Below are 13,041 nucleotides of genomic sequence, written 5' to 3'. Positions count from 1 at the left end.
CGCCACCGCAACGATCGGACATACATTTTGGTCAGACTTAGGATCGCGGCCCTGCTTGCGTGGCGGCTTCCAGGAGGTCTCGCGCGTGATACGGTTGTAGTAGTAGTGTCTCGATGATTTTGCATCAAAGAGTGTTTCCCAGCCATCCCCGGAAATCTGTCCTCCAGCAACAGTGGACTGTGGCAGGGAAGTAGTGGGACACATTAGCTGCTCGCACAGGAAGAGAGAGACGAAGAGAAGAATTGTGTTAAATAATGAGTCATGTGCAGATGCGCTTTTAATCCAGCACTTTGGAGTCAAGGGTCAGTCTATTGTTTATATAGCATGCAATAATGCTGTGGATGTATATCGTGTCTAAATGCGACCGCATCAGAAGAAGCTGTGCTAGCATTGTGAAATATATTCAAACAACCCCCATACCCAACACATGGCAGGGGGAGGCCTTCATCTAGCAACATTGACAATTGACCGTTTATTTTCATTTTAAAAATTCCCACAAAAAATTAGGTTAAATGAAAATGCCAGACATCACCTTTAGGTCCTGAAGATTTGCATAAACTGGAGAGTCAGGCCTCTTCACCTTGGGCGGTAGATCCCCACTCGGAGGAGTTTGCTGAAAAACAGAATGAAAAAATTATCAAGGGCATTACCTGCGTTTACATAGAGGAAACAATTTAAAACATTTATTTTTAGCATTCACAAAACTCCGGTAAGCTAATCACACGTGCCCTTCAAAGGAAGTTACCCGAATGCCACACATGAAGCAAACATAATTCCACAACGAACCTCATCAGACGCGTAATGATTCATGGCCCGAACAGAATCGAGATTCGATTCATGAATCAGGGAGCACGTGAACCAACTAGGGACGAAATACCTACAACTGTTCCACAAGTAACTGCTTGCTTGTGGAACAGCTGGCAGAAGAGTCTCTACTCGATGAAGGGTTAGACAGCGCCTCTCAGGGGTATTTTGGCCTAGTCTTCCATGTTGGCCAGACATCTTGAAAGAGGTGGGAGCAATCACACTTTACCCCACCCCACACCACTTGCCAATCGATTGTGTTGGTGTACCCATTTATACTGCCATACATACAACTAATATGAATGTAAACACATAAGATTTTTACACGCACAATTTGATAGGTACATCGTGAGATTAAATGTATATTAATTCCTGATTTTCTGCATCATTCCACCTTCACTTTAGAGAACAGCAAATGGTAGGTACATAACACATCAAGGTCGTGACAATTTTATAATTCAGTTCAAAGCACCAATCATTACATTCTTGGCACAGAGTTCTAAATTTACACTTCAATTATTGCTTAAATATAAATTATAGAAATATTGAGCTTCTTTCCAAACACAAAGGCTTTCATGACCAATATTATTCATAATAAAAGTTTTTGGGTTAGTTCGCGTAAGTATAAATGTGTCGTAACCCTCCACCACCCGACACAGCCAATTAGTGAGGGATTTTTCACGTAAACAAAACGCCAATTAGTTACTACTTCAGCCCAACGGTGTGTTGGAGAGTAAATCCACAACATTTACAATTTGAGTAGTACGACGTTTCACTGTTAATTACAACCAGCATCATCGGACAATTTGCCAGAAGAGTGAAAGCAATCCACCTGCTTCCGGCCTTAAATAAAATACGAGGATGGGGGGGGTTATTGTAATTATATAATAGATTAGTAATCAGTGAATTAGTATGTGTTTCCTCTATAAGGAATTGTAATTGTAAGATGTATTACATATTGATATGCTTCCAGGCTGCACTAAGCCTGTAGCTGTCAGAGCAGTTTAAATATTTTTATTTCTCTAAATTTCAACGGTTTCTCGAATTATTCTTGGCCAGTACTAATTCGTTTGACACAAAACTTCAACGTTATCGAAATCAATTGAGTGTCCTTGTTGGCAAGCATATCCTTCAACTGCCGACTGTTGTGTTTGAGAGTATTTGGTTCCGTGATGACATCATCCTGCACTATTTAAGACCGGAAGCAGGTGGATTGCTTCACTATTTTGGCAAATCACCCGATGATGCTGGATGTAATTACCAGCGAAACGTCGTACTACTAAAATTGTATATGTTGCGCATTTACTCTCCAACACACCGGTGGGCTGAAGTAGTAACTAATTGGCGTTTGTTTACGTGAAAAATCCCTTACTAATTGGCCGTGTCGGGTGGTGGAGAGTTACGACACATTTATACTACGCGATCTAACCCAAAAACCTTGATCATGAACTTTATATTTTGATGGCACAAATGTATTGATGAAAGATTAACACTGATGTATATATTTTAAGATGTACATAATCCAATAGAACACAGGTTGTGATCTTTACACGTGGTTAATTAAATATTTGCATGGATTGTGCAGTGTTATGCAGTTTCCTGGGAAAAGACTTAAACTTATCAGGGTAACTGATCTGAATTAGGAAAAGGAAGAGAAAGTGAGCTAAATAATTGTCCGTTAGGCTCTCATGAAGTCATGTTACTCTTCCACGAACAGCATTTGGAGATGTGGTTACATAAACGTACTGTATACACATAACAGGCTGCTTATCGCATATGTATCTGGAACAATATTCAGATTTAAAGATTTCCGATGTTTAAGGTCAACTTTGGAACTGTTTTTCAGAGTTTCTAATCATTTACATTGTTGCAATAACTGTATGCATCTCCAGCCATTGAAATAAAGTGACGTCGCCCGATCCACTGACTTCACTGTAACAAAAATCATTTCTGATCGTTCCAAATGCCACATCTCGGCCCCGATTTTCGGATGCTTTTTGGATTATTCCAAAAATAGGGAACACATCCCGAGTATACCATTGGAACCTCATTTGCCAGTAAAAATATGATAATTGGTTTTTTACCCTTCTATCTGGCAACAAAACTGACACCTTTTTTACAAGGAGTCATGTTTACATAGACCACACTACCTGCAGTCATAATGCAAACAAAAAACATAACTCTGATAATGTGCACTGTCCTTGAAGTTGATTGGTCCATACCCGAGACAGCTTTCCTTAGAGCCTAGTCTCACATGGGTTGGACCAGATGACGCCAAAAGGCGCACGGTTTGTATTATGACTGCAGGTATTGTGGTCTATGTAAACATGACTCCTTGTAAAAAAGGTGTCAGTTTTGTTGCCAGATAGAAGGGTAAAAAACCAATAATCACATCCCGAGTATGTTTGTGTGCAGGGAACTCTTCCTAGAACGCTGTACCAATTTTTTACGAACGAGGTGTAATGTGGACGCTTATCATACATGCATTTACGTGAACGGGAAAATTACGAAAAAAATTATCTTTGATAAAAAAAAATATTTGCCTGAAGCCCCGGGCACTGCTTATTCATCCTACAATTTACAAAAAGACTGCCATGTGATGTGAGTCACGTTTTAAAATAATACGGTGGATAAGCAGATGCCGTTGGAGAGGATTGTGTGCAGCACAGCCTTGAGTCTCAATGGGTTTTCCACAGGCACATTATAAATCGAATTTTTGTCGTCTATATGCCACGCGTAGTGAACCCAGGTCGTAAGGATTGCGCGTTTATAAATGTACTTACTTACTAAAAGGGAGGTGGGGGGGTGGTTACCTGTGTTTTTTATTTGTTTTCACTTCTGGGACAATGAATATTCATACCGCCCCCTATTCTGTCAACTCTTGACTGCTTTTAGATATAAATTTATTTTAATTTCCCCATTTATGTAATATATGCAATATTAAACAAAACTCACCGATCTTGAGCTTATAAGGAGAATTTCCTTCACATTAAACCATCCATTTTTTCTGAAGCCAGTGGGCCAAAACTAATACTTAACAAGTCGCTGTTACGATCAGCTTACCACAATTACTAAACTATCATATAAACTATAAAAAATGTGAAGGTTACATTTTTCATGCATTTTCATAACGTGTGTATATTTCTAGATGTTTAAATGTCAGCATTCGTGCAAGGTAATGGAAAATTTACCCACAAAACCACTGGCAGAGGTGAACTGGTCACATCTCAAGAAATTGAAAACTCATTTCGTTCTCACTTCTCAAAATGTTAAACTAATTTCTTTAGAACTGCTTTGTGTGTTGAGTTTCTTGTCCTTCCGCAGCGTCTCCAATAAGCACGGTTGGCTACGTACGGTGCGAAATAAGTTCGACAAACATAAATACTGCCCACAGACTAACACTACCCATAGACTCAACACTACCCAGACTCAACACTGCACCTCCCATTAACACGGTTGGCTACGTATGGTGGAGAAGAAGTTCAGCATGCAGCCCGTCGACTTAGCACCCTGCGCTCTGACCGTGTTGACGGTTCTCTCGTGCACACGCGTGGGGACTATTCTATCAGATTAGCGGCGCAGCTTACACAGGAAGCACGCGTGACGTTCTAAAATATGGACAAAGCCGATTAATGTGCGGGCAAAGATGTCGCTTGATATTGCAGGCGCAACAGAAATTAATTAGCTCGCAAACATTTAAAAAGGAATCACAAGTTGCCTTTTCTTTATGCCTACAAACAATAAACCTTTGAATAGAATGGCATATGGCTGTTCACCAAAATAACTAGCACATTCTAATCGAATTGTTATTTCTTATTGGAGATAAAAAAAACCCTGAAAGATACATTAACGATATTCATGCTACATATCCAGGCTTTATTAGTCTTATTGTGTCTAGCCACTTGTCAATACTTTGTCCTGCTGGATAAAGGAAGGCTTCCCCCTGGTGAATGTGGCTTGGTGAAGGCAGGGCACATAGATGTGGGAACATGAAGTAAGGTACAACCGTGGATTTCACTGCACTGCCCTTGGCTACCACCCACCACGTAACCACGCAGCAGCTTATAACAACCTGGCATGCATTGTGGTCATATCCAGGCTCAATGTTGCCTAGCTTCAGGGAGATCAAGCACATTTTGACAAATTCAGTCATGGGCATTAATCTTCACAGTGCTATTTAAAATGAGTGGCACTTTGGTGTTGGTCTTTAGCGATCTTTCTTTGAGACTGGTACCTGCCATAGAAATGTGGAATGTACACCAATGGCTCGGGGCTGTGAACAGGCGATGAAGCCAACATTTGTATAAACACATTCCTACCCACACGTTTGGCAAGCATGCAACCATTCACTGGCCCGTCTATTCTTACCATTCAGGGTCACGATTTACTAAAAAAATATATAATTTGTGTTTTGTTTTTACCGCGTTATTTTCAATGTGGTTTCCCCCCACCCCCTGTCTAGTTTGTAGTTTTATTCATACCATACCCTAAATATAATACCACAGGATTTTCATAAAATAGGCTTTTCAAACACAACATTGATGCACACGTTGTGAATGCAGAACAAAAATATATATTATTAGCCTCATTTGATGCACTGTTTCATCCGTAATGTTCAGTATAAACACGAATGAATAACCGTAAATTCATCTGCCTCCTGTAAAAATAGACATGAAGTACTTTTTTTATGCACAGGATACAACATTGCTTAATTTCACACAATATATTTTCCAGTTTGCTGGCAAGTCTTGGTGTTTGCCAGGAGGGGAAATCCTTTCCGGGGGTCACCGACCCATACAAAACACAGCTAAAATTAAGACCTAGAATATTGGGGGAACGGATGCTGCTGTGGTGTAATGGTTAGCATGCTGGATTCACAATCCAGAGGTCGATGGTTCCATCTCCCTGCACAGTATTTCTTGAATTCCCCCTGCTCCTGTCAACCCAGCAGTATCAATGGATACAGCGCAGTTAGTCGATCGGCCGATCGAATGTGGTGGAGGTAAAGTGTGGGTGCTCCCACCTTTTCCAAGATGTGAGGCCTGCATGTATGTATGTATGTGTGTTGAACTTCTTTCGCACCTTGCGTAGCCAACCTTGCTAATCGGAGGTGCGGGGGGCAAGGACAACAAACTAAACACAAAAAGCAGTTCTGAATAAATTAGTTTTCAATCCACATGTAAAAGTGCATAGCTCCAGTGGATTCATAATATCGGAAAAGCGTCCCAGACGGCCACAGAAGTGCATCTGAAAGCGACACAGTGACCGTCTTTGCACGGAAGAAGAGTACAAAATACCTTCTAGCGGGGCTCTCCAGAGCTCCCCCTAAGTTGAGCAGTGGCAAGAGCAAGCATTTACACGGCGACTTAAGATTCATATCACAGTGATCCACCCCATAACTCACTGGAATATAAAAGGGATCGGCTTTTACTCACGTGTGCATTGCTGCCGCTACTCAGATCGTCCATGCTGCTCCCAGGGGTGACGGCGTCAAACTGGCGTACAAATCCCCCCGCATGCCCCGGAAGGGAGTTGCTCTTCCCCTTAACACCTTCGGCGTTCTCGCGGCCGATCACCACAAAGGCGCACTGCATCTTCGGAGACGACGGTTTGCTCGGATCGGCGGCTTGCGGTCCTCCGGCAACCGAAATTATCCTGGGGCCATCTTCCACGGGTTTGTCATTGCTTCTAGTCGTCTTCAGCTGCTGCTCTGCCGGTGCGTTATTGTTGTTGTTGATGACGTGCTTCAGGTTCATGAGCACCTGTGGTGGCATCAGCGCCCTTTTGCTGCCGTCACCTAGCTTTCTTGGCAACGTGTCGCCCCCCTTCCTTGGCTCATCCGACGCATTCCTCGGCTCCTCCGGAGGTTTTCGGACATCCTCCGCAGACCTCTTGGCAGACTCTGAAAGCCTAAGGTCTTCCTTGATTTTCTGAATGTCCTCGAAGTGAGTCCTCTTCTTTTCTTCGCCAGGTTTTGGGCCGTCGCTTGCCTGGATTTGCGCGTCATCTCGCGCGAGCCTTCGCGAATCCTCCTCGAGCTTTCGCGGCACCGCCACGACGTAGAGTGCGGGTACGTAGATGGGTTTGCGTTCTCCGAAACGCCTGACTTGCCACCAGTCGCCGTTGGTCTTCTTGAGGAGCTCAAACTCCTCGCCTTCCTTGATCGTCACCACGCGGCCACTGGTGTTCGTGTACTCGTAGTCATATTCAGCTCGTACGATAAGTTCACCGTTCTCCTTGCTCGGAGGGCTTGGCTTTCTCCCCCCTGGTTTCTCATCATTGCCAGTAACTGACATGATTTATTTTGTTTACTTCGATGTCATTTTCCGCAAGGTGCTACGAAATTCTCAGCAAACGGGCAGAACGCGTTGTTGCATCTGTAATGATAAAACAAAAAAACATTTGTTTTTCCGTTACGCACAGTGAAACACCTCGTATCTGCAATCCTCTGATGTATATATTCTAACATCTCTGGATACAGTGGATGAGCGATGCATCCTATAATAGAGGTATCTGCAGAGATAAAAACACATAAAAAACAAGGTATGGTGCATCAACCCTGTACTTCCTGATGCCACTCTCATTGTGTCACAAGTGCGGCGGGCTTTGACAAAGTTAAAAGTTTATTCACTTTAAAATTAATTCTAGATTTGAAGCTTTCGTGACTGCAAGGATTCATACTCTTAGTTCTTTCGGTAAAGTCACGTAGGTAAAAAAAATTAAATTAAAATTAATAGAAATAAAACAATACAAATAATAAAAAAATATTTTGCTGTGACAGTTTAATTTTACCGAAAGAACTAAGAGTATGAACACTTTAAAATTAAATTCAAACAAAGGAGAGGTCGCTCTGCGATGTTTGTTTTCTGGTTATAACTTGAAATTCAGTTCGTGAAGAACCTCCCAGCACGAGGTGCAACATGTCAGACATGCTGATGAACGACACGTGCGGAAACAACCCGAAAACACGTGGGAGATCTACGGAGGTGATATCGCACAAAACTCGGGCGACAACTCCACAAGGCTCGGAGCTCCCTCAAGTCGTCTGCACCAGTTACACCTCCTCACATCCGTAATCAGGTCAAAAACACTGGGGTCATGGATAACGAGAACACCAGTTAGAGGAGGCAAGACTACAGATCGTCTGAAATTTGGATGGGAGCAGCACCTCCCAGTCAATTAAGAGTTTATCATGCAAAGGGCACGATAAATGTATACTGCTAAAAGGATTGACAAATTGCTCCACCCTGCAACGATGCAATCCACTTCTCTCTCCAAACTTGTGTTTCCCTGTCTGGAAAGATGCAGACACAACTGATAGAAACAAAGTGCTTCCTTATTTTCCCAAACGGTTCAAGGGATGCAATATTTTTTTATTTTCAATAGTCAACGGAGTTTTAACACGGCATTTGAGCGGAGCTGTGGCACAGTGGTCAGCGGCGCACTGCGCTACCAACTCAGACATCCGATTTCGATTCCCCGCCACTGCGAACATGAGCTACGAGTGACATACAAAGCAATCCCTGGCCACCCACCTTCACCAACCCGCAGTTATACAGTGGGGGAAATATAGTAGAAAAAAACAATCATCAATACGGCAGTGGACAGGCTTCCATCTAGCAGCAAAATTGAACCGAAATGGCATGAGAAAACAATTGCAAATGCATGTAAACTTTTCACGCGTTGGCAGATGGTGCACATATTTGATAAGGTCCTACAGCGCATTATCAAGAAATTGAGGTTGTTTTCCAAACCACAAAGCCTAGATTCATAAGCACACTAACCACTGGACCTCCTCGCCATCATAACAGTACATATAAGGAACCAAGGCTGAGCAGCCACCAAAGCGGAGACGTTGTAATTTTGGACGTGCACTCCAGACACGAGGTAGTTGGTTACAAGCAGAGTCAAGTTCATTGTTTATCTTGCGCCCTACTTTTCAGCCTTCGATATCAAGATCTTCTATCGTTTCCAGCGATTAATTTCCAATGGTTGTTACAAATGGGCTTGTCGTCAACAGATCTGCACGTGTGGAAAAAATATCTCCAATAAAATCATCAGAACTAACTGTAATAAATAATGGAGAAACTAAAAACAAGGTTTCAGGGCAGACTGAGCTGTGGTAAAAGGCACACGAGACGTCTCAACCACGACGGCCCACGCAGGCGGTGAACAACCGTGTTAATCGCATTGCCCATGTACAGCCATTTGTCGATCCACTGCTGGATGAGAACCTGCCCGTACCATATGGAAAGCTGACCATTATTTAAGCATACTTCACTCAGCTTGTCAGTGCAAGTTGATGATGGCGGGCAGCATAGAAGTTTAGAACAAAGGATGTCACTGCCATCTGTTGCCCACCGCGTGGCTCTGCAAGCGGCCTTTAACACATTTTTTTTAATGGTTTTCGCTCATCCAAGCACTACCCAGCCTCAATATTATTTAGCTTCGGAGACCTGGCGAGATCGGGCGCATTCCAGGCCATTTGACCACAGGCAGTTAACCTCATCACACCATCGCACTGTTTCCCAGTTCAGCACGTTAAGTCATTACCCCTAGAACCTCATTACGTGGTTCGCCACGTAATCGTGCGACGCAAGCGGAGTTAGTTACTCACCAATGCTAGGAATCACCCCCTTTAACTGCTGGCACGCGAAAGCAAAAAAAATCCGCAAACATATCTGCCGACTACCGCAGATAGCAGTTCTCACAGATAAGAGGATAACGGACAAGAACAGGTCAAATTTTTTTTTAAATACCCTCTTCTGTATGACTGATGAAGAAACAGCACTGTATTAATGAACATCATCATCATCTTCTTGGTTCTTTCGGTAAAGTCACGTAGAAGGGAAGTAATAAAATAATAAAAATAAAACATAATAAAATTATTCTCACGACGTTATTTTATTACTTCCCTTCTACGTGACTTTACCGAAAGAACCAAGAAGATGAATCCCTGCAGTCACGAAAGCTTTAAATCGAAATCATCATCATCATCATCGTCGTCAGACATGGTCGATTCACTGCTGGATGAATGAAGGCCTCCCTCCGCAAGCCGTCACCATTCCTCACGTGTCCTGCAGTGTAACAAACCACCTTTGTACACAACCCGATCTCATCGCTCCATCTCTGCAGTGGACATCCTTTTTGGCATTCCCTCCTTTGTCTGCACCTCAGTAGCTATTCTTGCCCACGGTCACCATCCCCTTCTCGGTACATGTTAACTTTTGGATTACACCCGACATTTCAATGAAGTTGGGCCGAACACATCTCAATAAAATACAGGGCTTCCCAAAAAGGGTAGATTTTCCAAGAGTCACGCATATTATTGCTTTATATTTATTGAACACCAAAGTGTACTTGTTAATTATTCGCATCAACGTTCACATCAAGTGTCAACATTTTAAAGCCAATTTTTTCTGAAATTCACAAAGAAACAGGCAAAAGTTTTCAAATTGCTTGCTTCTGTTGTTTACACACGTTGCGCAACCATCGCTCGCAAGGAATGCATCGCTCTATCTTCACCTAAAATGAAAGTAACAAAATAGCACAAAAAAACAACATGCAAACTCTCGGGCGTTGAGCGATGGCCAAATGGTCAGTGCACTGTGACACACACACTCGCTTTCCCGAGTTCGATTCCCGACCACAGCTTGCGTGAGTGCCGAGTGATATCTGAACCATTGCCGGGCCCCCCGCCACCACCCCCCTTCACCAACCCGTACTGACCAGCACGAAGTATAGTCAAACAACCCCCACGACAAACACAGCAATGGTGAGTCGTTCACCCAGCAGTGGATTGCCCCCGGTAAAATTACTTTTGGACAGTGCTCTCTTGTAGGCATTTGACTTTAAATATTAAATTTATGAGCCAAAAGGTCATGCCCCCCTTCAGCTCGTTGCACTGTCAACCAGGAAGCACAAATTCAGTCACTAGAGTTGACAATTACACGTGATCCACCGAACCTGTAGTTCATTTACTTTCACATCTCGTGGGTGTCAACGTGACGACTAAGTCACACTCTTCGCGTGCTGTTCTACACATGTTTGACATACATAAGTAGTAGTTGCCAAGCAGTCAAACAATCTGTTCCTACGTGTGCCGCTGAATGGTAGGTGATGGGTGGGGCTTGGTGACATCATCAGCAGCATTATCAGCCATGCCACACTGGGCATGGGTTATTGGGGGTTTCCTGCCTTCAGTAGGCAGGATGTGGGGGCATCCACCAATTTTTAAGTGGCCCGAGTAATCAACCACAAAAAATGCAGTCTATTAAAATTTTTGGTTGATTAACCAACTTAAATGACATTGTTCAAGCTCTGAAATAAGAGCTAAATCGATAACAGTCGAACACTATGACAGTAGAACGTTTGAGAATGCCGTGCTCTACCGTATAGCCTTGGGATTTAACATTTTCGAATACATGTTCTAATCACACAAATATATTAGCATCTGAATATTTACACATACTGGAGGAATCCGATGAGCTATAAAGCTCTTTTCCACAAAGATCCAGTTGGGGCAAGTCAGAACGTTGCAACAAATAAATAATACAAAAACATGATAGGAGTGTAAATTATAGGAACGGTAAACAAGTCACTTTAAAAATACACACAAATAAAACTAAAAAAAATTTGCATCTTACAAGGTAAGGCTCACTCAGCCATAGGTCAATTAAGCGGTTTATCATCACGTGGAAATCCACAGCAGCAAAATAATCTAGACGCATGAAATTAACTGTCGAGGGGAAAACTGGAGGACGTGGAGAAAAACCCACGTGACTACGGGGAGAACATGCAAACTACAGGTTGGGATCGAACCCACGACATCCGGAACACATTAATAATGTACTGTCCTATGTTTATACAGGATAGTCTCATACTGCACTATTTCAGATGGCCCCTTGATCATGTTTGATAATATATGGCCATTCCTCAGCCGACTACCGTATTTTGATTCTTTGAAGAGATAAAATTACCCAGAAATAAATCCACACAAATTAGACTCACAAATCCATAGATGGACAAGCTACTAAATACAAGGACATTAATTAGCCTCGCCAGTTAGAAATCTCATGCATATATTTACATTACAGGTGTGCACTACTTTTCCCGACACAATGTATTCAGACATACCTTGACACACACGGCAGAATTCATGGTAACCGAGGTGGAACGGTGGCACAGTGGTGAACACCAATGATGTGCGAACTGATCCTGCACCTAAGCCCTTCACCAAGTGGCAGTGGACCAGTATGGTAAAGTATGGTCAATAACCCTCATAACTGACGTGGCATGGGGAGGACTTCATCCATCAATAGTTATCACATCATATACTACAGTACATGGTAATTACTATGTTGAAGGTTGATTATGATCAAAATGATGTCCAGGATGAAGCACTTTGAGATAATTTTCGACCAGTGAATATAACCCGCCATGATTTATGGAAAAGAAAACAGTGACGCGCACAAATCAAAAAGTGTGCAAAGCAGCAGGGAAAACAGAAAGAGTCACACATGTATCAGGGAACACTTGCAAATTAGACACGTAATACTGCTATGTTAAAAACACACGTTTAGGTCGGAAGATGGTTAATAGACACGACTGTTGGAAATGGCAGCCAAGGGAGAGGATGCACCCAAGTTTCAAGTTTATTTTGTTTAACCAGGTAAGAGCTGTCCACCCATACGGTTTACTCGTATTCTTGTAGAGGGAAATTTGAGTGTTCAGATCCATACGGAATACAGCCGTTTCGATATGGGAAACACTTGTTTTGTCTATTTGTTTGTGTTTCTCTCTTGTGATGGAACTTTATAGGAGATAGGATGGACGTTCAGATGTATAAGGGCACGGGGTGACCAATCAGGTCTGAATTGGTCTGCAATAAAGTAGGCACTAACAAGGGGTTGACAGGTATGAGAACTCAAGAAACCAGGTTAGTCTCATTTGCAAGCTATCTTGGGGCCAGTAAGGGGGGTAGGGGTGATGATTACTACGTCTAACACCAGTTTACTAATTTTCAGGTAATTTTTTGAAGTTTGAAAATTCGGGACCTGCCATCAGCAGACATTCGCTTATTCTTGCGAATGATGCCAGGCAAACTTTCACCTCGTTTGTTGGCTATGTACGGCGCGAAAGAAGTTCAGCATACATACGTCGACTGTGTTATGGTGGTTATTACACCAGCAGTAACGCGCAGTACGACCGGTGAATTCGCTCCACATGCTGGGGAGC

At 42.8% G+C, this 13,041-nt stretch overlaps 1 protein-coding gene across 2 annotated transcripts in view; it reads right to left on the bottom strand.

The window, feature by feature from the left end:
* LOC144729147 (rho GTPase-activating protein 12-like) overlaps positions 1 to 13,041 on the bottom strand; it is a 47,591-nt gene that overhangs the window by 25,797 nt on the left and 8,753 nt on the right. For both annotated transcript variants that reach the window (XM_078609124.1, XM_078609125.1), the window contains exons 2-4: positions 6,240 to 7,181; positions 533 to 613; positions 25 to 207 (exon numbers count right to left, since the gene is read on the bottom strand). In XM_078609124.1, coding sequence (XP_078465250.1) covers positions 25 to 207; positions 533 to 613; positions 6,240 to 7,100 — 1,125 coding nt within the window. In that variant the 5' untranslated portion in view covers positions 7,101 to 7,181. The remainder of the gene's footprint in view (positions 1 to 24; positions 208 to 532; positions 614 to 6,239; positions 7,182 to 13,041) is intronic.

Source organism: Lampetra planeri, chromosome 31, assembly GCF_965212315.1.
Source record: "Lampetra planeri chromosome 31, kcLamPlan1.2.h2, whole genome shotgun sequence".
NCBI classification, from domain to species: domain Eukaryota; kingdom Metazoa; phylum Chordata; class Hyperoartia; order Petromyzontiformes; family Petromyzontidae; genus Lampetra; species Lampetra planeri.
This window is presented reverse-complemented; position numbering and strand designations above follow the sequence as displayed.